The following is a 24,731-nucleotide window of genomic DNA, read 5'->3' on the forward strand; positions in this document are numbered from 1 at the left end:
CAATGTATGAATAGCATGAAACAAAGGCCACATATACCTGCAGAGGGACCGTAGCTCTGCTTGTGTGAAGGTGTGCCAGCGTGAGCAGATCCACAAGGATTCGAATTCCATTTGAATCCATAAGGTCCTTCACATTTTTCTGTTAATGTATGAAGTGAGTTAATAAAACTATTTTCCAGGTAAGAGTTGTTACAAATATTGAACGATTTTACCCTAGTAAGAATTGACTCTGAGAAGTCAAAGCATTAGCTAAAGAGCCTAGGATGGTGCAACCACCAGAATATTTACGTACATTTATCTACACATTTCCTTCAGCTTTCTTGCCAATAACAGCTACAATACCCCATAACAGCTTTATCACACATTGCTTTAAAGCCTGCATCAAGGCTGGAATTTTTGCTTAAGTTAACCCCGAAAGACCAGTTCAGAACATTTTATACGTTTGAAAGACCCATAAACTACTGTCAAGTGTATGTGTGCACCTTACCTTATTAAGGATCAGCTTGTTGAGAAACAGTATCAGTCTGTCCCGCTCAAGCCTATCAGTGCACTATAGCAGCATAAGAGAACAAATTAGTATTTGATAGCATATATCATAAATTACCTTCAAGAATCAATACAGTTGCACCACAAAGACCCCTTTTACTTTTCTTCATGCCCAGAATAAAACAGCTGACTACTAAGTGTCCAGTTTCACACGCAGCTTTCTGACACTTAAGTAGAAAGATCTTGTTCCCCTCTACCAGCCCCTTCGTTGCTCTGGGTCCAACACTTCAGACCCACAGTTTGCTAAAATAATTTATTCTAACAGAATCGTGTTAGGATTCCCCAGTGAGCCCATTAACACAAACACAGGGAAAAAGGGACTGCTTTCAGCCTGCAGAGAGAACAGGTCTTTGATGTTACATCTGTGGTAAGACTCAAGGCAAAATAACAGACTGTATTGGCTCAGTTCCACTTACAACAGCCACATCTAAAACCCACACTGATGCGAGCAAAGAACTCCCTTCTTCAGATGGCAAGGAAATGCATTTTTACAGTCTGTATGAGTTGTGAAACATGATTCAGACACACTGAATGGCCAAAGCAGTCACCAAAAAGATAGAATCCACTCTGTGTCCACCTAAGGCTAACGTTTAAGTCTGGGGCTGTTTCTACAGCTCTTGAACGGAGTCTCCCCAAATATGACCTGGAACAAGGTCATCCTCTTAAAAAGCTTAATGTTTCTGCTTTTTCAAAAGCAAGAACAAGATTAATATCACACCAAGATCCTATATGCTTTATTCTTGCTCAGCCTAAGAAAACTAGGCTAACAAAACACACATTGAAAGTCTACTTTGAAATACTTTTAAGATCAATGGCTTGTTAATGATATATTTCAAGTGAGTCAAGGGGAGATACCAGGAACACTTCATGACAGCGTGAAAAAAGTATTCATGCTGCAATTTCTTATTCTGTAAAACTGAAACTTGAGTTTCACAGCAACTTGAAGGATCTGAACATATGTTGGACCAGCCATACATTAACTACTGTATCAAGTTCCTTTAAATAACTCTTACCCGTTCTAACATCCCAACAATATACTTGGTATCAGAAAATGGTCCTATTTCTTCATGACATCTTCCATAAACAATAGCCAATGCTTGCAGACATAAGCATTTCATATTCACTTTTGGGGTAAGTAAGAAGCGATGGTAGAGCTCATTGAAGAATTCATATCTAAGGAAGAGATGAGATTTTAGCAAAGACAACAGAGACCTTGGGAGTGAGATAAGACTTTAGCAATGGCTCACGATTTTTTGATTGCTCCACTCTCTTCAGTTTCATCTTCTTCCAGTAGCAACCTTAGGTAATAATCCCCTATTTTTATCTCCTCAGAAAGGCACTCATATTTTACCTATAACATAAAACAGGTTACATAAGGAAAAACAATGTTTACTGTGAAGTTTTTGCTTGCATAAACATTACTGCATTTGCTTGCATCAATATCCTTGTCAAGGTTTGCAACCCTTTCAATAGTCTGAGGAAGACTGAAATCCTTCACAAATCTGCAGTTAAAGTACACATCTGAAAAAAAATTATGCTGTAAGCTACCATTGTGTCCCAGAACAGAAGTATCTGACGTTACTCAAGTTCCAGCTTCCAGCCTCTAAGTAACTTGTATCTATTTTTAGTAACTAAGCACGGATAATACACAATGCATTCAATGACTCAAGTTTTAATGAGTAGTTATTTCACTGTAACATTTCACTCAGTGTTACTACAAGTATGAAACACCAGCATAACTTAATTACTAGCAATACTTGATATTGTTCTAGGTAATTAAAGTCTAGATGCATCAGTATGCACAGCAAGAGGCTGAAGTGAAATTGCATAATAAGAACCATAATTAGCTTCGTAACAACTACATTAAACCTAGCCACATGCCTCAGTGTTTAATGGTTTTAAACATTTGGCAAGCACCTCATTCAGAGGTACCTCTAACATACCACAAAAGCCACCTCTCTACAGTAGTTGTTCCTATCTATAGTTTGCAGACAACTTTACGTGGCCTCAAGATAGTGATCTACAGATCTGACCATAGCACCCGATACAAAGTAGTCCTCCGAACTAGTAACCTTCCAGAGCAACCTCAAGCCACCATCCCCCTTGGCAAAGTGACATGTTTCACAGCTGGTGGAGAAGCCCTTGTCAACAATAAATAGCAGAAGTACTTATAGCATAGCCTGACAGCACAGTTTTCACTTAAAACTACTTAAAAGCAAGCCTCAGAGAGCAGCTGTTCAAAGACCAAGTTACAGAAGCCCCCATCAAGCCAGTCCCAAAGCATTTTGGGTTCTAACTACAGGAATGCTAAGTGATACGTTCCAGTAGCACAAGCCACAGGGGAGCACGAAGTGCAGATGGGAAGCCTGCTTTAGAATAAGTTTCAAATCTGCACTTTTGATTCTGCCCCAGGTAGCACCTCTGAAGTTCAGAGATGGAGCTGAGACAGCAGACACCGAGCCTGGAAGCCCTGCATCTGACTCATAACTGAAGGAAGCTTTGAAGACTGAAACATCAGTTCTAAAACCACCAGTCCAAACCCAGACTTAGCCGTTCTCTTCATCAAGTCTGCAATTGTGTGATAGGGGTAAAAGGAATAAGTAAAGTAGTTCTTCCTCCAATTACAATGGCTACTCTAGCAGATCTAAAAGAATCGCCTATCTGAGAATTGCTCAAAAGCAGCAGTTTACTCATTTCACTAGTACTCCTCTGCTTTAAAAATAAAATTGTACTGTGACAAGGCAGGCACTGACAGTATCTAAGAATATCATTGAATTTGAATTCAAGTAGTCTTGTTTTGCTCTAGCATTACACATTAAATGCACAAATCCATGGGGAATCATAACAGTACTGGAAACTAGAGTATGGGAATTTTTATTAGCATGCTGCTGGAAAAATTCTTTCAATTTGTTTTGAGAAAGCCAATTAGGAACACATCAATTCCTTCAGCCTGCAATACCATTTTGACTGCTGTTTCTAGAACACAAAAAATAGTAATCCTCAATCTATAACCTACAGAGGGGCATAGTTTTAACCACATAACCACTTGATGGTTTGACAGGTCAGTATTTAATGTCCCTAGGATCGCACAGACATGGTGGAAATAAATACCAGAAACTTGCTATCAAAGAGTGAATTGTGAAGCTACCCAAAACAAGTCTCATTAAGCGCACTCAAGAACACCCATGACTTAACTTGACAACAGCGTAATACCAGCTTGTCTCTGTTCCTCTTATATGAGTATAAAGGTTTTTCTAAAGCATTATTTGTCAGGCTGAAGAAGTTTCAGTCTTGCTAAGTGACACTGGGCAATAACACCTGTCCATAGCCTTAAGGCCTAGCAATTTATTCCATAACCAGGAGAACTGTAGCCTGCAGTCAGGGATTGTCAACACAAGATTCACTCATGTAGCTAGAGGCATAGAAGTGACATTTTAAGCAGCCAGATTTTACACATGCAAGTTCTAATACAGAGCGTTATTTACCTCAAACTCCTGATGGTTCCATGAGATAACACTAGCACTACCAAGTTCTCTGTCAATATTAAATGCTCTCATCTCAGACTCAAGAGTATCTCTCAGTTCTTCCCGTGTTTTGAAGTTCCAAATTAAGTTTGATCTAGTATGGTCCTGAAGAAATCTGGAAAAAAAGTTACACAGTTTAAAACCTTCTAACATCATATGAAAGCCAGGTAAGACTCAGCTAGCAAGCTAGAGAAGGCTGGCATTATCGAACTTTATTATTAGAAAGCCCCAAGTAGTGGTCTCTAATTAGAAGAGCTATGCTTTTTTTGCTTGTATGGTATTTTCATTATTATGGAGGTCAGCACAGAACAAAGCATGCCTGTTGTCATCTCTTTTGGCTCAGTTATCTGCATACTGCTGACAAACAGGAGACTTGCAAGCACTTCACTGTAAGGCAGTAAAGGCTAGAGGTAAACAACAACCCAAGAGAGCAGACAGACACATACCTAATATATGTTTTGAACAAAAACAGTAGTTCATGTCAGAAAAAAAGTTCTCAAACATCACAAGACAGTCAGTGGACATTACTCAGTGACAGTTACAAATGAGCATTTGGACCCAGAGTCTGGCTGAGAGCAGCACTTTAACATTTGAGGTTTAAGGGCATACAAATCTTCCTTTTATGCAATATTTGTGTAGCAACAGGCTACATAGTTCTACTACATAGTTCTACCTTTAGAAACATTAAGTACCACTTAAGCCTGCTGAACAGTCAAGGGTTATTAAAACATTCCTCTCCTAGCCAGAGAGAAGTGATATTCCCTTTTCTCCAAGTAGAAGCCCCTCCTTTTTCAACTTTGACAGCTGTAAGAACTCACAGGTAAGCAAACTGCATTTAGGACTTGGGGCACTACTTAAAATACAGTATATACAAATGTTTTCTCTATCAGCCTTGAGCTCATTTTTATTCCAATTCAAATTAAAAAGGTATCCAGTAACTCACAACTTGATGCACCAACACAATACAGTGCTTTTCAGTGCTACTTTGCTTTACTTTTCAACATCATGCAGATCTGCATTTGCAGCTTGTCACTCACATTTTGACTCACAGAAAAAAGATTTATCTTGATAATGTTTGAGAAGTTTTCCAAATTCCCCCCTTTTCTAAACAAGAAGTCTTTACATAGTGTACAGTTTCATAACTTCCTGTCATAAAGCACTTACACCATTTCAAAGCAGGCATCAACTGGAAACAATCCACAGGAATTCAGATATTAACAAAAATATCCAGTCAGTAACATTGGAATCCAACATATTAATATTAGTATTTTACCTGTAATAGAAGAGATCCCAGTTTGCTTCTATTTTTATTCTTTGCCGTCGTTTCCTTAATATCACTGGCTTTTGAATAACGTTCTGCAAAAAAGACAAATTTAAGAAATTAATAGTAAAAAAGAATCCCTGTTTCCCTTTAAAATAAAAAGCTCGGATTTCTTATTCCTTGAAAAGCTATACTTTAGGTTAAGCCTCATTAACAAAGTCTCTTTCTAGTAAGCAGCAGCAACAGACTTTCACAAGTGTTATTTACAACAAGTTAAATCATGCCAGAGAAACTTTCAGCTGTTTAACAAGTCTTTCCTTTAAAAACAAGTCATCCTTCCCTGAGAGAAGCTTAGTTCCCATCACCACAAGCACTCTGTGCTAGCAAGATTGCCAGGATAAGCCAGTATTGAATATACTTCAAGATACCAATTTCATGTAAACCAATCATGCAAGACAACAGTACTTTTAGCACTGAGCTAAAAAAAAGCAAGCAGAGCTTTAAGACTGGCATCCACAATAAGACCAGCAGCTCCAAAGCCAACAGAGGGAAAAACCACACAGAGACTGCTTGGTCTTGGAGAGAAAGTAACTGGAACAAGTCACAGAAACACGTCACAAGCCTGACTTGGCCACTGAAAGGTTCCCTAGTTTGCTCAAGCTTTAAAACCAATGTTATACTCTACATGCAAGCAAAAGTGAGCAACATAATCCACAGACATGGCTGAAATATACAAACTCACCATATTGTTTCTGTCCTGATTGTAAAAGCAAATTGGAAGAAAAGAGAAAAGGAACATTTAACAAGCCACAGCCATTGAACTTAATTCAAAATGGTAATAACCTCACCTACCACCCTTTCCAAGCTATACTAACGTACATTTAGTGTGAAATTAAACAGCTCAGAACCCTGGACTGAAAAGCAATCGTTTAAAATATGTATAGAGATGAGATGTTTAAAAAGATGTTGCAAGCACTAATACTGTAAAACATCCTCAAGTGCAATTCATCCTTCCATCACCACAGTTTTCACATTTTCACATTAAAACTTCACTTAAAATCTAGTTCACCATTATTTCACAAAGAGTAACTGTCAATGCTGCACCAGTGTGCAAACTCGAGCAATTATTTTACCAAGTTAAGGTTTTCCCAAATTCAAGCTTATTGTTGCACCAGATCAAGTATAAAGAGCGGTGTGATCAATACTTCACGTTCTCTTTTCATCCTTCTTTACATATAAAGAAGAAAGATTCCTCCTATTTCCCAAATAGAAGAACAAGTTTAGTCATGACACTAACTAAAGAAAGTTAAGAAATGCACCTCACCATTCAATGCTTGTCAAACAGAACATGACAAAATGAAAAAAGGACACCAACAGTGTCCCCTTATCTCAGACCAAAAGTCACTTATCACCTCCATCTCAACCTTGATTTTATGCATAATCTTTTGTAATGTAAGCACTGAAATACTTGACTTGCTGTGCTGCTTTATCAACCTTAAGGGCATTATGACTGATCAAGAATTTGTATTGCTGGAAAACCCACTATTCAAGACAATACTGAGCTTCAGGTAGGTTCTAGAACTAAATACCACCACATACGACAGGCATCATTTCAGATGCAACGAATATCTATAGTTTCTTCCAAATGTGGTTTAAGGGCTGTTTTTGCCAGATTTCCAGGAACTTCCTATTCTCCCATTCAATTGTCATAGAAGAGATGAACAAGCTGCACTCCAATTTGGTTAGGTTAGCTAGAACAAGTTAAAACTTAACACATGCTGAATGTACTCTTTGTCCTACTCTACATTCTCCCCAGAACACATCTCTAATCAGATGAAGACCAGTAAGAGGTAGAAAATCTAAACAAAAGAATGAAGTTTCTCACATCGCCACACCTCTATTACTGTGAACCTTTTTCTGATTTCAGTGGAGTTGTCAGTGTTCCTCACCATGCTTGGTCAAGTCGTTAACAGAGAGCTTAAAATACTTACCTCTTTTTGAGCTATGCCCATTCTATCTCTCCAGTGCATCAAGACTAGATCCACCTTCTCTTTGGCGAATTTTTCAACTTCCTTTGCAGCTTTTCCAGCTAGCCGCTGCCACTCCGGCACTTTATTAAACTTGCCATACTGATCCTGCAGAAGAAACCCCACTGGTTAGTTGCAGGTCTATCAACATGTTTGATACAGAAACTCAAGCATAACACTGATCTGTACTGAAAGTCTCCAAGACTGTATACGTACAGAATGGAGGAGGCAAGACAGCTATGTTTACTTACAGTTGCAATTTTTAAGTTATCTCTCACATGCATCCTATCAGCATCTTTTTCAGGAACAGGATCAGTACTGTCAAGGTACGCCAGCAAACCTGGTGGCTAAGAACATTGAAAAGCAGCGTGAACACAGCTGTGACTAACAGAACAGAAACCATTACATTAGGCAACAAGGTATTTTCTTTGAATTGGCCAATTTCAAAACAGAAAGAATATTCTACTCTCAAGGAAGTAAAGCTGCAGCAGCTTTTTGCTTGTATTACTGAAATACCAACATCCTTAGCAGAACCATTAAAGAGAGGCACATAATTAAGCTTTGGAACAGTGGAGCTCTTTTGCCTATATCCCATTTCTTAACGGAGCACTTAATGAAACAAATAGCTGCAGGAAGAGAAGAGTTGACCCTACAGCAGTATAGAAGGGAATGAACACTAACACTAGTGTTCACATAATGGGTCTGAGTGCTACACATGACATTAGAGAAAAGTAGTCTTATTTGACTAAGCCTTCCAGAAATCAGTGGCTAAAATCAGGACAGTCTGCTTTGCCAAGAATTGAGGAACTGCAACTTTGAATTTAAAGTGGCATTTTTCTATACTTAGTAATTCCTTACAACAGTATTTGAAAAACTATTTTCACTAAAGCAACTTAGAAGAACTTTTCAGAAAAAGCTCTAAGACTGAAAGAACACAGGAAACATCACGTATGTAGATTTAACAGCATTATAAGCAACCAAGCTGGACAGGTCTGCAAGCATAAAAAGAAAACTGTTGTCTTAACTCTTTTGGGAACCAAGCATTAAAGACTGCTTACCTTGTTTTCTGCATTTTTGTTCTTTCAATAAAGGAAGACATGTTAAGTTTTGTGTTGTGCACTCTTTCTAAGAGTGACTGGAGAGTCACAGAACACTAAGAACCTGAGATATTTTGTACTAGCCATCAATTTCGCTTAAAAAGCACGTGCCAGACTTCTGATCTTGCAGGTTAGACTTACACACTTTGGAGGGGAAACGGTATGTTTTCCACTACGTAGCCTAGCCCGAGTTTTCTAGTACTGCAGGCCATCAGATTTCACTCTTTCCCCAGCTCACATCCCATTTTTACTTACCAAAATACGTTTCAACAGGTTCATTGCAGTTTTGTTCTCAGCTGTCCAGAGGCCAACCAAATGTCTACTTAACTGCCTGAAAAAGCCATTGAAACGAACAAACCACAAGTCAGTATTTTATACAGCTTTATAAACCACCGAGTTTAAACCCTTACCATGCTGGTGAAATGAAGATGAGCAAGAGTTTTGTGGTCTTCAGTGTGTAAGAGCACAAAGCAATATATTGTTCCAGTTCAGGTATAAAGCATGCTGAGCATAAAGTGTTGCCTTTAAAACGTTCTAGTGAAGTTAGTGGAACAGTAGCAGCACATGCTTGTTGATCTAGACCTCAAAAGAACACTTGAGCAATAGAGCAGAAACTAAATATTTAATTTAGAAGTGTAAGTTTATCCAGTTAATCTTAAGTTACAGCTAGGGTTAAGAACTTGATGGCTTTCTAGACTCTTGACTGCTCTACTTGAAGACCTTAATACCAGTTATTGGTTAGGAAAGCCTCTTTTGGGAGCCTGCCTTTATGCCAACTGACACTTTCTGCCAACAGTCATCACTGGGGTTCTAACGTGTTGAACCAAAGCATCACTTAAAAGCAAGTCATAAGTAGCTTCAAACAGAACTAGTATGATGGAAGGTTTCATGCTAGCTCTCTTTTGAATGACAAAGTGGCACCAAGTTTCACTGGTTACTATGTTGCTTTAGCAAATCCTTTAGCACTTCAGGAAGGTGTAGCTATAGCCTCAATAACCTTATATTGGGGGAATTAATTGAATTATTACTCATATCCTCTTCAGCATGCCCTCAGGTCCAGCCTTAGAGCTCACCAGTTCTACTCACTATTGAGTCCGTAGAATGATTTCTGTACAATTAGACTTCTCTCAGATGAGATGGGTGACCCTAACTGCATGCAAGATGTCTGAGGTGTGCACACCAAGATTTATGCAGTTACATCATAAAATTGAGCCTTTTTGCAAGTTCCAGACGTTCTACTTGCTTTTTCTTTCTCTGAATATTTTCAAGGAAAAAACAACAACTTGAGCCTTTTGTGAGCCAACTCCCCTTTTGGCTACAGTCTCAGATGAATTTCTCTCCACTTAAACACACCTGCTGCTGAAGAAGATATCATCCTAAAAAACTGCAAATTTTCTTCCCTGATCTCCCAGTGTTTCCAGTATTAACTGAGCCATTACTTACACTTTTTAAACATAATATATCAAGCAAGACTGACATACCTATTTGTAAGCATCCTCTGATCTGTGCTTATTGTAAACATAGCAGTGTGCAAGTGACGAGGTAAGGCACCTTCACTGAGGGCAAGATCTTGCATTTTGGTAGCAATCTCTTTGTCTCCTTCCTTTGGAAACAGGGCAAGATGATTACTAGAGAAAGAATCTTAGTTAAGCTGCTTTTATCTTAGTCTTACAGTTCCGAGACCTTCTTGACCATCAGCTATGTCAATTAATATCCAAAAGCCAGAAGCCACAATATAATGGGCTTTAACTGCAAGTTCTCAACAGCAAGTGATCGGAGTTGCAGTAAAACCAAGGACCAGATAATTTACAGTAATTATCTATGGGGACAGTAACATGATAGGGTAAGATGCATTACACATCTTCATCATAGATCAGGATACTGGTCATACATTTATAATACTTCCACACTACAATTGCAAGTTAGGATTGAAAAATGACAACCACAAGTAATTGTTTGTTGCCTGAGTTTGGTCAATAGGAACTACTTCTAAAAATAATAACTGGTGCTCTTTGGTTTAGACAGTGATTTGGTAAGAGTCACTCGTCCAAGATATGTTGGTTGCAATGAATAATTAAAAACAAACTTTCATTGCATTTTTACTCAGCCAAGTCCAATGGTTCAAATGATAGGAGTCATAGTAGACAGCATAGTAACTTTTAGCTAACGTTATCTGACATATGAGCGGAAACTTGCAGGTTTATAACACCTCTATTTCAAGTGTTCATTCACTTCCATTCCAAGAAAGCACTAGATACAATTCAGATGCATAAGCCATTGTGACACAATGAGGCACTAACTTAAGACCTGAATTTCAACACTGGAAGTGTCTAGAATCAGTTAGCAAGGTCACCCTACAATGATCACGAGCAGCCCTCCAGAAGTATGGACTTGGCCCATGCATCATGATGTAGCTCTGGTATGGAAACTATCAAAGCGAAATCCTTCACTGAAGCAGGAAGAACAAGAACAGAAACTGACATCACTAGCTTGCTCTGCAACACTGCTGTCTGCAAATCCCAAACCCATTCCAACTGGCAGTGTATCAGTAAAGTCCCAAGAAACATGGCTTCTCCTTGAGAGATTCTTTTCACATGCAGGACAAGTCTAGTGGTTCTGAAGTATGTGACTGAGCTACGTACAACATTAACAGCCAAACCTCGACTGCAGTATGAAAACATGCAAGGCGCTACCTAACATCTCAACTCACATGCCTTCCAAACCCTCAAGTGCAAAACAAAGCAAGTTGCTCTATTAAACCACTCACAATTAAGCTAGTGTTCTGTTCCTCACCTTCCCTACCCCCCCAGAGAAACTAATGTAACAGAAGTAGCTACTGCTGGTAAGACAATATTGACATTACACTTGTAAAATAGGCAATACATACTTATTATGCTATCCCAAGTAACACTGCTGAAATCTCACCTCAATTATTGCCTTCATCACCAAACCTGCTCCTTTCACAATTGCCATGGAAGGGTGCTACAACAGAAAGTTGACAAAAAGTGAGGTGTAAAATTTGAAGATCAGATCTGTACGATACATTCTAACTCCAACTACAGGCAAAAATTCAAAGTTTTGTGAAAGCTAGCCCCGTGTTCCAGTAAGTGTTCCTATCCTATACTTTTAAACAAGAATCTCTCATGCAACTATTAGATGAGCTTCCTGGCACCTAACAGCACTATGTACCAGAGAAGCTGTAATAGTGCTGGGGAAGTTTGTGACAGGCCACAAGAAGTAGAAGAGCATGCTAGCTGTTTTGTTTGTGTTTGGTTGATTTTTTTCCTTTGAACTTCTTTTGGGGTGTGGGTAGAGGTGGTTAAACCAAAAGAAAGCACAGGTGTTTTAGCTAGAAATCCTGTGAAAATTCTGTGGAGTTAGTCTTGTAACCAACTCTGTTACTCAGAGAGAGACTAAGCTGACAGGTTCTCCAGAGAGCAAGATCTGTGCATCTGCTGAATCTGATTTAATACTTAACTTGTATGTTAAAGTGTTTCCACAACATCTTAGATTCTCTATTTTACAATGATTCCGCCTATCATTCACTACAGGATTACCACCTCAAGCCAACTTGAAGCTAAAGCAACAGGCCAAAAAATTTATTAAGGTGGAAAAGAAGTCCATTAGCCAGATAAACAATAGACAAACTCATCCTTCAGTAGAACAAGAAAAACTACAATTCACTGACTACTTAAGGCCTCTGATAATATATATTTGGCATTATTAGCCATTAACACTAGAGTTCCCTCTAAGAAACTGAGGTCAGTAGATTATCTATTTTAAGAATTACTTCAATCCTGTTATTGCTCATTTCACACATCAAAAGAAAAAACAACAGTTGAAGTCTCACCTGAAAGAGCTTAAATAGCGTTCTTCCATTAGATGCCACCATTTCTAACAACATGTCAAACTGCTGCCCTTCAGTAGTCTCACTATATGGAGCACATAGGGCAAATGTCAGGAAGTCCAGAAGTGAACTAATTACTAGGGCACCTGTCCCATGATCCTGAAATTAGAAGACAAACACACTATACAGAAAGTGTTTCTCCCCTGACTAGAGTGTTCATGCAAATTTTACTCAGTACTCATGATGCTGAAGGTGCTCCTCCTTGTCATAGCATGAAATAATTGACAACTGAAAATACAAGTTCAAAATATACCAAAGCACTGCCTTAAGACTCAAACTAACCTGCCCAGACCCAAAGCAATCTAGAACAAGTTTGTGTTAAACAGCTATATTTTCTGTATTTTGATTCCAGGAACTAAGACAATTAGTTAAGTATGTTCAAAGCGCTTTGGCATTAATTTGGAAAAAACACTTATAAAAGCTATCCATTTCAAAATCTGACTTACCACATGGGAATTGAATTTCTCTAGTAGGTTTTCTAGAAACTTCTTTGAAAAAAGAAGGGAAGCTTTGTTCAGCTGCTCCTGTCGCAAGTCATAGTCATCATGCATGGGCTACAAAAAAAAAAAGTATTCTCAATAGTCACATTTCAACCCTCAATTCTTAACAGCTGTAGTCCTAAAGCCACACATTAAATCCAGAAAAACTCATACTACAACAGATTCAAGTTCACCAGGAAACCACCGTAGCACAAGTTATTTTATATTTGAGTACATTGCAAGTTGAAGTGCAGCCCGTATTTCTACATCTTTTAGTCTGCAGTTCACACATTTCTACAGTTTAATACTTACACACATAAGAGCACAAAGCATGTCAATAGATGCATGGGTTACTCCATCATTGTTCCTTTTGAGGGCTTTCACAACTTTCATTCCTAATCGTTCTCGAAACCTTTTGAAAGGGGGAAAAAAAAGCAAAACCACCAGTTTTAGAGAAAAGAGATCTTATTTTTAATACAGAAGTCCAGTAATAGAAGAGTGGCCTGGTCCCACTGCATTTGGCAAACAAGAACCCTGAAGTTTACAAAACTTTGATACTCTCTGGCAGAACACATTAGTGTTAGACTTCATTGTTAACAATACTCTGAGAGCACATTCACGAAAACCAAGCATATTTGTGCAGTTACAGGATAGTGGTAGTACAGAACCCTGCACAAAAAACACACGGAACTCTATAAAGGTCTCAGACTACGTATGTTACTTTTCAGCTGCCCCATCATCTAAAGTCAAAACTGGTTCTGAAGAATTTCATATACAGAAGAATGTTGAGCAGTTTGTCCTGTTTCCCTATGCTAGCCAGTTAAGACAAGCTCCCAGAAGCCTGTACTTACTGTAGGAGTACAACTCAGCTTTCTCACATCAAGTTTTATCTTGTGTTGAACTGAAGATAGTAATGGAATCAACATACTTTAAGAACTGTGGAACTGACTACTTCAAGGACACTTGAAGGTGCATTTTAGAAGTATTTTGACTAGGAAACAAATCTTTAAACTACATTTGACTCTTAAGGGAGAGGATAGTTAAGAAAAACATCACATTTACATATCAATGATAACTTGGGATTCTTAAAATACAATAAAGCCTGATGACAGGCTCATACTACTGGATGCAATGCTGTACAGAGCCTTTCAGAAGTGTTTCTTAGGCCAAATTCTCAGTTTTAAAGATCAGCTATAAAAAGCTCAAGAATTGTTTTCACCTACGACTTCTGAGCTCAAGAGACTTCTCACTTACTTTGGAAGCTGAGTAAAGGCAAGGAAGCCTGCTTTTGAAGCCACTAATCTTCTTACGGCTTGGAATTGGCTTTCAAGCTCTGCATTAGATGCTGCAGCATCTCCTTCTTGTGAGAGCAATGCTGTTATGGCATTATTAATGAGTTTCTCCTTGTTTTCCGAGAACAGACCCTGGTTAAGAAATATGAGTTAATATTTGTGTGTTAACAACATCTTTGGAGGATGGGTAGGGGATTTATTCTTACATCTTGTGTAACTGCATGTAGTACTCCACTGTAGGAAATGTTAGCATTGAACCTGAACACAGCATCTGCGAAGTTCCCATCTGGAAGAAGACATAAAAGTTAAGTACACAGCATCTGACTAAGCATTTGGATGTTTAAAAGAACACTATAAAACCCTGTAATAAGCATTAGCTTACTTGGAGGAGCAGCCAAAAACCTGAGATGAAGGCTCTCTACTTCTTCATCGACAGGCATACTGAGCAATCCCCAACGCTGTCCTTTGTGCGTGGAGGTCATTTTCACACACACATCTCTGTTACCAGAGGCTCTCACTCCATCCAGCAAGCTAGCTAGGAGAGAATCTCTGGGTTGGGAAAAAGACACACCAAAAAATTTTGATCAAAAAATGGTGCCAAAGAACAAAGTCAAAAAAAGAAGTCAAGCACAAAGATGAACAGCAGCAATACTCTGAATCTCTACCAAGACTAACAGCTACCCCTCTGGAAGAAATCTAATTTTCAAGTGCTCCTTTATTCACTGTAAGGACAGAGCTGTTTTACACCGTATGTAGACAGCTGCAGCCTTTCACTGAAAGGATCAATTCCAGATTATCTGTGAGTGTGTTACATGTGTTACAAGTCAATTCTTCCCTGTGCTTTCTGCAAAACCTCCCTCAGCAGGATTACACTGCATTAGAACCACAAGTGCAGGATGGCTATTCTGTTGGTCGTTTTAAATAGAATGAACTAAGACCATGTCAAGCAGACAGCTCAAAGGTTTGGCAACCTTCACATTTCAACACTCCTTACACCATGCTTTCTTTCAATTTCTCATTTATGCAGCCTAACCAAGAACATACATATAGCAAGACTGCTTAGAAGAAACAAGCTGTATTTAACTGTCCAACACCTTTATGTGGTCATCAGAAAACTTCAGGACAGACTTATTTTAAGTTTAGGTAAACATAAAGGGGAGAGATTTAGATGCTGTAACACATCTTGAATTTGTAAGTGGCAGACCACTAGAATAGCAAGGCTTTAAGTTAACACCTCGAAGGGTCACCGTTTATGGAAGTTGAGACTAGAAGCACAACAATGGCAACTTTCATTTGAACTCATGACCACCAGGAGCTCCAGTTACCTTTCTGTTGAAGAGTATTTCCGAATTTGTCCTTTGATAAATTCAATGGTAAAAAGCTGGGGATTTTCACAGTCACATACTATTGCAAATACCTAAAAAGAAGAGGTAAGGATGACATTCACAGAGCCATGTTATTTTTCTACTCCATAAACTAAGGCCATCTTATGTACATCAAATTCTTATTATTAGAGCTTCTACTTGAAGAGTTTTTTTTTTTTTTTTAAAAAAAAAAAAAAAAAAGCTCGCCTCTTACCTCGCCTAAAGGTTTCAAAGTTGCAATGTTATAGGTAGCTGGATCCCGTTCAACTAAGCAAGCTTCTGTAAGAGCTAGTATTCTTTTCACAGGTTCCTTAAAAAAACGTTAGAAAAAGGAAAGGCATGTTAGAAAAGAGAATTTCTAGCGCTTCAGAGGAACTAAGTAAGTTAGGTGTGATATCCTTACCAAGTGTCTAGGTGTTATTTTCTGAACAACGAACTCTGCTAAAGACGTTACGGATTCATCATTGCTGTATTTTCCAAAGCGAAGATTCAAGTATTGCTCAAATTCTAAGGATTCTTTCCTTATCCTCAGAGAGATGCCTATGAAGTTGCCAGCATGCTCTATTGCACTTTTGATAATTTCCTCCCTCTGCTCAGATGCAAACAGGTGCTGCAAATTTTGATAGGAGACAAGTGAAATATGTGGCATAGCTCAAGTAATCATGGTTCCTGAAATAATCCTCCATTATACACCTGCCTAACATTACAGAATTTTCCCAGCAGTTGGGCAAGCTGGACTTGCCTTTACAAAATCCACAGTATAAAAAGAAAATGTATTTATTATACACGAGAATGGCTATTAGCTGATTTACATTTTCCTTTCAAAAAATTCCTTAAGGATTCCCTCCTACATATTAGCATGCCATTAAAGTAAAGGCTGCATGACCTGCTTGCCCTTTATCTATATAAAGCGCCTATCACCATATTGATAAACACTCTTTGGAACCTCTCTGATGGCAGGGATAAGAACAGGAGTTGGCCTGTTGGTACCTCAGCACTTCTGTTTCCAAACAATTAAAAAAAAAAAAAGCCACAAGACACTGCAATAAATCTGAAGAGCCTGGCAGGAATGAGGAACTAGAGGGAACCACAGTGTGGTAGCCACATGAGCTATCTGTAGGGCTGCTATCCAGCCTTGCTAGGTGAGGTTAGGTCAGCTCTAAAGGACGTCATATGTTGACAGTTTTATGCCAGAGAAAAGCATGCCACAGTGCAAGAGCAAGGGAAACACTAGAGAAGTTACTCACAGTTTGCCTGTAGTGACTGAAGTAGCTATATTTAAGTTACCAATTTAAGCTGCCTGCACACAGAAACCCTTTTAAAATTTTTAAACCAACATTGCACTGTAGCAAGCATTTCCCAAGCAAAGTTGCTGAGTATCAGCTCAAAACCTAGAAAGACAGCATCACTATTGATTAATCTATTCCTGAGTAATTGATTAGGTTAGTAATAACTGCCTACCACTTTCATAACTTTGTGAACTGTCAGCAAATCCCATGTCCACCTTCAATTTATGTTTGCTACCCAAATATAAACAGTGCATTTTATACTTCATAGTTTTACATGCAATTAGAAAAAGCACACACTGTTCTCAAATGTTTTAACTCATTTCTCATTAGTATGAGAAAGAGGATTTAAAACCTGCCTGCAAGCCAAGCATCCACAGCTGCATCCTGAAGGTGCATGTACTTTATGCTCAAATTACACTGAAGCTTCATTACCAAATATGCAGCTATAAACATCCCAACACCACTCCAAGATATTTTAATACTTACCAATCTACTAAATCCTCCATAGAGGATACAGAAGCCTCCCTGATAGCCAGCAATATCAACAAAGCCTTCAATGTTTCTATAGTCATAGGAGCACAGGACTTTATTTGTTGCAGGATCAATTTGGTCCACACCTCCGGGAGTCACTTCTAGAATCACAGGTTTCCTCGTATCACTCCAGTGATGTTTGTAACAGTTGTACCTCTGCAGTGAGAGCTACTTTTAGACATCATGCACATGCCTTTACTACACAGCAATTGTATTCCAATCTAGTAGGCAGCATGGGTGTAAAGTTCAAGAAGTCATACCACTTCCCTCAGTGCTCTTATCTATATTGGTAACACTACGAATCAAAGGAAAGTAGCTACCTACTGGCAAGGAAGTCACAATACTCAACAATTAAACACCACATTTTGAAAGGAAGATAGCAATTCCAAGACAGGGATTCCAAGAAGCAAGTTTCTCTTACTCCAGAAAGCAGCCTAGTCACAGACTACGTGCATCTGTGGTTAGATATAAGGAAATATCTGTTGCACAAGATACTGTTACTCAGCCAGTTAAGATTCATTGAAAGAAACCTTATTGCTATAGTGCAAGCTTTTCATCTTCATACTCCATTACAAATACAGATTTACTAAAGCCAGCAAAATTAAGGTCCTTTGTGAACTGCAGTAAGACAAAAAGAACCTCCATATTCCAGCAAAGTTACTCTGCTCATTACTGAGGACTTACTGTGCAATGCAAGTTACAGAAGATATCACTTCAAGTATCTTGTGCTTGTAAAAAACAAGTACAAGGTCCAGCTCCGTGTACTGCCTTGCTTATTACCACATTACTGAGATTCATTAAATAGCAGTCTTGTCTTTAATCTAACCTAAAGAAATCCTCCCAGGAAACAATATTCTCATACCAAGCATTCAGGATGTTATGCAGAAAACTACTTGCAGTTCGAAAGTAAAATGCTGGAAACTGTAAACATTGAATATTGAATCGTAGCTTAATGTCTTTCTTTCCTCCAAGTAAGAGCTCCATGTGGCAAAGCTCCTTATTTCAGGAATAATATTCATTACATGTACCAGCAAGAAGCTAAGGGCAAGTGAAGAGAATTCAAGTACTCTACCATTCAAGGGATTCTTGCTTTTGAAGAAATTCCAAATTCTCTCAAAGACAATTCAGATCCAAATTTAGAGGAGTTAATAGCACACATAGCACTACTCAACTTAAGACATAACTTAACACTGTAGAAGTCTTCAGATCATTTCATTAAATAGCACATGATCCAAACAAGGCAGATACTTACCCGTCCTGTGATTTTTCCTTCTGAGAAGTCTGTCCTGAACCTCTGTTTAAAAAAAAAAAAAAAAGATCATGAATGAATACAAACATCATAGCCCATCTATCCAGAAAATCTAAATATATGCTAGCACTGTTTTAAGTGACTTGAACTAAGCCTCACTAAAGACTCACCATTCCACTTGTTTAATATATCCAGTATTTTTACCTTAATACCTGAGAATCACACACACCAGTTGCTGCAGCAGACACTAGATCAACACAAGAGCTCAAAAGATAACTTGCTTCTCTACTTTTTAATGTAGTATACTATGCTTTGTTTCCTTACAAGTTGTAATGATAATGAAGTACTTATTGCTTGTTTGAAGACAAAAAAAAACACTTACTAGTGCCTCTGTAAGGAGTTCTGTTCTGTGCTCTGTGGAAAACTTCAGAGTTTCAGACTTTTTTCCACTTCCTTTGCGAAAAGTTAGACTGAATTCTGTTCCTTGTCCTTTTCCAACAGGAGAAATACTACAGATGTCTCCATAAGGCCACTAGACAATTGAAAGTAATTAGGTTAAAATCAGTCATTTTAAAGCTACATCTCTACTCAAAACCCCTTAACACCTATGATAACCAAGTAAGTTGCTATAATGAGACAAGAGCTGGCACGCTACACAACAGCTTTAGATTCCTATTTGATACTCTACAAAGTAAGTAAGTGTCCCGCCTCCCTTGAGGGACCAAGCCTTACAGTGATCAACTTTACCCCAGTTCATTCAGAACAGCACATCAAAAAGCAAGCTATTACTAACCACTTAATAAAGACAAATTGCCTAAATGTACAAAAAGTGTTGGTTATTGGTAGATTCAGTGATGGGAACAAGAGTTTTCTGTTATGCTTGTTTTTGTAGAAGCTGCTATATCTTCTGGTTCTACTCAGATCTTGGCATTCTGTCTTCAGAAGCTACCTAGCCTGACGTCATTCGCTCTGAATAGTGAACAGAAGAGCCAAGAAATCAGTTCTGAATAGCCACGTTCAAAAAGGGTATTTACCTGATTTGTAACTTCTAGAGTGTTGGGATTGTATGTAGTGATGGCATGGGTTCCGACTGAAAAGACTCTCTTATACCTAGAATATAGAGGAGTATGTTAGTTTACCCAGAAATCGAGTAAAATTGTTAGTTCAGTTTACCCTTTAAATATGCTAAGATATTCTGTTCTATATACCCATAACGAGGATATACAAGTGAAACACTACTAAATGTATTTCCTGATCACTGCAGCTAGAGCTCAATATGCAGCTAGTCACTGTACATCAGTGTACAAGCACATTAATGATCGACTGTCATACTGCATAAAGAACAGCTGTAGCAAGACAGTCATTTGCATTTCAGGCACATCAGAAACAAGAAGCATGAGCTAAAGCCAAGTAGTTTGTATATATAAACCCAAAAGGGAAGCTTTACCTGTTTCATTCCCTAGACATGATCTGCACCGTCTCCTGAACCAACTCTTTATATAGAAACTACTTTCAAATTTCTGAAACAAAGTTTTGCAACGTAAGTAATCAGAATTTGAAACAAATTATTACTAATGCTTTGCTGATCCTACTTTTTTTTTAAACTTCTTTTAGGATAGCTCTATCTGAAAGTAGTCCTATGGAGAAAGCCAAGCCAAACCTGAGTTGATTCCATCAACTATTCTCCGACCAAAGAAACAGGACCTGAGCATGGATACCTTTCTTGAACCTGAACCAAACAACAATACTTTGGCTAGCTGTCCATATTAAAATTGAATCAAAGCAGCTAAGTTAGTTCTTGGTAAACTGAGGTTTACCAGGAACAGAGTAGGATCAATGAAACAGCTGACTAACTACTCTGGATCTGCGCCATACTAGACACTGCATCGAGGAGCAGATCCTTTCTTCTCTCTTTCCCAGTGTTCTTGTGCTACAGTCCCCTCTTCTCTCTCACTTGCCAGGTCTGTAGCACAAGCCATCACTTCTGCATAAGATCAGGCTAAGGATTTCTACTAGGGCTGCAATAAAAGCAATAGCTTGCATGACCTTCAGATAAATTACTGCAGTTAATGAAGGAGTAGCTCTGAAGATCTGTTAATTGACCTATCCTTCCTTTTCTCATATTAGCAAGGTCAAGTGTATCTGCTCGACACAGTCCATCTCACAAACTTCACTCCCTACCATTTTCAGCAATTTTATTTCAAATAAACTGGTGAGTTCAAATCACTGCTGGCCCAAAGGAGTTCATCTAGCAATTCAAGCAAATGCTTATTTCGTTCAAAGCTTAGAAAACCTGTAATATTGAACAGCCACCTTAAAGATTTATCTATTTGAAAAACCCACTTGTTTTCCCACATAGTTGAATTTTTCTATTTAGGATGTTATGATACCATTTAAGAAGCAGGTCAAGAGAAGTCATAGCGATGAAGCAGAACATTTGAAGTTACCCTGGCTAATAACTCCACTATATTCAGTCTGTCAATGAATGTTCCAGTTCTTCAAATACAATAAAATCCTCTAAAACTGACTGCTCCTGCTTTTGTTGCACAATTTAGGTTTTCTGTCTCTTACAGGATTTGCAAATAAAGCCTGTTTATGCTCTTCTTAAAAACTTATCACAAGCAATAAAGCGCTGTTTAAGGTTTTATTTGCTCACTTAAACTGAAGTGCTTCACAGTGCTTTGTGGCAAAAGACAGATCCTGAGGTGATCACATGTATCTGAAGACCAGCTAACAAACATAACAGCTTCTTCCTTCCCTTCCCACCCCCTCAGGCTCATGCCTATATTTCAAGATGTAGGAAGCATATTTATTATCCAGCATTCCTAACATGTGCTGTGACAAACAAACAGATTTGTCCATTTATCATTTACTTCCTCTCCCTAGAGAAATTCAGAAGAGCTCATTCTTGTTGCCTGAACAGAGGCAACTTAGAAGTCAGTTCCTACACAAAGCCTAAACTCACTCCTCGACCAGACCTTCACCTATAAATATTAATACATAAAAATACCCGGTATTTATACCTCCAGGCTTTGAAGATTTCATCATTAATTCCCTCTAACTACTCTGCAGTGCAGCCTAGAGCAAGGCTGTTTTAAGAATAACATTTTGAAGCAAATATCCTTTCTTCCTATTAACTATTGCCTATTCACTACTTTCACAGCACTGTTGAAGTCAGAAGTTATATTTATCTAAGGTAGCTTCATCCTGATAAGTTATTTCATACCACTAACAACACATCAACTCAAGCATCATCATCTGTACTGCTAGAAAATATTCCAACTGCCATGCAAACAGCCTCCATTCAAAGTGCCAAACCCTGTGAATACTCAGTGATTCAGGCCCATTCAGCACTACGTATTAAATTACTGCTTTCTTTCTTTTCCATGTTATCAATGGATGACACTATACGGAGCAGTAAAGTACTTCTCAAAAATTAGTTACAAGGATTGCATAAAAGGAGATGTTAACATTGTGAGAACTGTGTGACTTCAGTGCTCAGAACAGTAGTATTCCATGTCTGCAACTATGAAGAGTGGATTTAAGCATTCAAAAATAAGCTGCTACTGCAACCTAACAAGCAGCAACTACTCACTAGATAATTCTTCCCCTTTCGTTATGTGTAAGAAAAAAAAAAGAAAGGGCAGTGAGTTTTCTTCCTTACAAGAACATTACCATGGTTTGAGATCATCTTACTGTAACTTCAATAGCTTGCATCATGTAGGAGCAGGATCTTTAATGGAAGGCACTGTGCAAGAGCCCTACTCTGAGCACTGTGTGCTCTTACACTAAATGGCTCTATTTGAATGCATGCCAAATTTACAGATATGCACAGAAACTTCATGGGAAGAGACCAGATATTTTCTGCTGCAGGGATGAAAAGATTAAGAGGGACAAATTCTAATGTTCTACCCCAACACAATGCTTTGTTGTTACTAAAGGAGAACAGTTTATTCCCACAGGGATCCAAGCGTGTGGATCTCAGGTAAGACTTGATTTACACAAGTACCAGAATTCTAGCAAGGTAAATGTAAGTATTTATTACAAATCACTCCCAAGGATCTGTCTTGAAAGAAGAAAGATTTCACCCTGAGAGAGCCGCTCAGTCCACTGTGAACTTTGAACTATCCAGGACTTTAGCTTTTGCTTCAGAAAGGTAGAGAGCTCTGATTAGACACTGAAGCTATGTCACCATTCTTCAAAGCTCAATTGAGAAAGATTTGCAGCTGCCACTATGCAATCCCATCCTTCTTCCCAATATTCCTGCTCTTTCTTAGGAAGAATTCAGGAAGTATTATCATGAGAAGCTACGCCCTGGTTTCAGCTGGGATAGAGCTAGTTTTCTACGCTGTAGCTGGTATGGTGCTGTGTTTTGGATTTAGGATGAAAATAACATTGATAGCACACAAGTGTTTTGTTTGTTGCTGAAGGGTGCTTACACTGAGTCAAGGCTGTTCTGCTTCTCATGCTGCCCTGCCAGCAAGTATGCCCAGAGCACACAAACACCTGGGATGGGACAGAACCAGGACAGCTGACCCAAACTGACCAAATGGATACCTATCCCATACCATGATACCATGCTCAACAATAAAACTGAAGGGAGATGGCCAGGGGTGCTGCCATTGCCTGGGGACTGGCTGGGCTTTGGTTGCCTGGCAATGAACAGTTGCATTCTGCATCACTTTTTCTTCTTCCCCCTGCTTGTTAAACTGTCTTATTAAACCAATAATTTCTCACACTTTTACCTTCATTGATTCTCCCCCCCATCTTGCTGTGGGGGGAGCAAGCAAATGACTGTGTGGTGTCTAGCTACCCGCTGGGTGAAACCCATAAGAATTCAAAAAAAACGTTTTCAACTAGCTGGCCAAACAGATTCAGACATCATCACTCAGGTATTAGAACAAAACAGAACTTGTCCTTTCGAGGTGCAGACAATATACCTCCTCTGGCTGATGTTCCAGTAACAAGCAGAAAATCTCGATGTTCCACAGAGCTACTATGCACACAAGAAGGATGGTGGGCGAGGATACCAAAGAAATTCCTCTGCAGCTTCAAAAAGTATGCTGCTTAACAGCTGACTCCAAACATAGTATAACAGCAACCAGACGAGGGCTTAATGGACAGTTTTATTAAGAGGTTCCTTAGCGTTTTTAGACAGAAGCACCACTGAAGACTCATTTTTAGATCTAAGAGACCCCCAACTGGGATGGGGTGTATTTCTAGCAACAGAAGTCTTCAAATAGTCTCAGTTAGCAGTTTAACAGATAATCTATTACACAACATGTTAAGTATTACACTGAAGTGTGGGAACATGTGCAAAGGCAGACTGAGACTCAATGTTTAAAATCCAGATTGATTCTGCTGAGATACAGCCAGTTCAGAGTAACAGAAGCCTTTAGTTCAGTTTTTACCTATGAATACAGGAACTACATAGATAAATCCAATAACGAAGAGGAGAAATATCACACACAATATTAGTAAAAAAAAAAAAAAAGAAAGGTTAAATTACTTACTTTCCCCTCCATGAATGTTTTGTTGTGTAGAAACAAGCAAGATCTCTGTTTTCTCTTATTATATTCATTTTGTGCAAAGACCTGGAAACAAGAAGGACATCCTGTTTATGCTCATGATTTTCGTTCACAACCAAAGTTCACTAGTCATCAATGTGCTTTAAGACACTCAAGTTGCTGCTCTGTCAATTCCACATAGAAATTAAGAATGCTTGTTAGCAAACAATACATCAATTAAGTGCTTGATGAGTTGAACAGGGATCACTTCCCCTCAATCTTGTTATACCAGTTGCTTTTTAAACAGCATAAGGGCATAATAACTTGCTCCCTACCATTTGCTACCTTATTACAGTCACACTTTTCCCATACCTTTGCACACTCAATCACATTTTATGCCATCTCCAGAACACTCAATTCCTGGCAGTTCTTAAACACCAAGATGATTCCAGTAAAATATCTTACATCTGTAACTAAACTAAGCCAGATTTCTATTGTCATTTTTTAAACAGTAAGGAGAAACTTGGAGAAAAAAAAAGAACAGTGTGTTTTCCAGTCTGAAATGGAATTTGAAGTTGAGAAACTTATTAGCCAAGCAGTGTGATTAAAGAGCCAAGTACCCTTTCTGTCCTGTAAAAGTTTAAGCAATTCCACCACT

At 38.6% G+C, this 24,731-nt stretch overlaps 1 protein-coding gene across 5 annotated transcripts in view; it reads right to left on the minus strand.

Annotated features, from left to right (window-relative positions):
* The window catches only part of DNAJC13 (DnaJ heat shock protein family (Hsp40) member C13), a 54,374-nt gene that overhangs the window by 23,722 nt on the left and 5,921 nt on the right, over positions 1–24,731 (minus strand). For 4 of the 5 annotated variants that reach the window (XM_072033401.1, XM_038174286.2, XM_072033402.1 and 1 more), the window contains exons 2-27: positions 24,080–24,160; positions 19,601–19,676; positions 18,949–19,098; positions 18,570–18,611; positions 17,273–17,473; positions 15,901–16,107; positions 15,712–15,807; positions 15,459–15,550; positions 14,516–14,682; positions 14,340–14,419; positions 14,096–14,265; positions 13,154–13,253; positions 12,809–12,916; positions 12,306–12,461; positions 11,381–11,437; positions 9,937–10,058; positions 8,711–8,786; positions 7,610–7,705; positions 7,323–7,466; positions 6,074–6,088; positions 5,344–5,426; positions 4,032–4,185; positions 1,794–1,897; positions 1,560–1,719; positions 488–550; positions 38–139 (exon numbers count right to left, since the gene is read on the minus strand). In XM_072033401.1, coding sequence (XP_071889502.1) covers positions 38–139; positions 488–550; positions 1,560–1,719; positions 1,794–1,897; positions 4,032–4,185; positions 5,344–5,426; positions 6,074–6,088; positions 7,323–7,466; positions 7,610–7,705; positions 8,711–8,786; positions 9,937–10,058; positions 11,381–11,437; positions 12,306–12,461; positions 12,809–12,916; positions 13,154–13,253; positions 14,096–14,265; positions 14,340–14,419; positions 14,516–14,682; positions 15,459–15,550; positions 15,712–15,807; positions 15,901–16,107; positions 17,273–17,473; positions 18,570–18,611; positions 18,949–19,098; positions 19,601–19,676; positions 24,080–24,147 — 2,889 coding nt within the window. In that variant the 5' untranslated portion in view covers positions 24,148–24,160. The remainder of the gene's footprint in view (positions 1–37; positions 140–487; positions 551–1,559; positions 1,720–1,793; positions 1,898–4,031; positions 4,186–5,343; positions 5,427–6,073; positions 6,089–7,322; positions 7,467–7,609; positions 7,706–8,710; positions 8,787–9,936; positions 10,059–11,380; positions 11,438–12,305; positions 12,462–12,808; positions 12,917–13,153; positions 13,254–14,095; positions 14,266–14,339; positions 14,420–14,515; positions 14,683–15,458; positions 15,551–15,711; positions 15,808–15,900; positions 16,108–17,272; positions 17,474–18,569; positions 18,612–18,948; positions 19,099–19,600; positions 19,677–24,079; positions 24,161–24,731) is intronic. The other variant, XM_072033403.1, reaches the window with a different exon arrangement.

The sequence above is a fragment of the Anas platyrhynchos genome, chromosome 2 (genome assembly GCF_047663525.1).
Source record: "Anas platyrhynchos isolate ZD024472 breed Pekin duck chromosome 2, IASCAAS_PekinDuck_T2T, whole genome shotgun sequence".
NCBI classification, from domain to species: domain Eukaryota; kingdom Metazoa; phylum Chordata; class Aves; order Anseriformes; family Anatidae; genus Anas; species Anas platyrhynchos.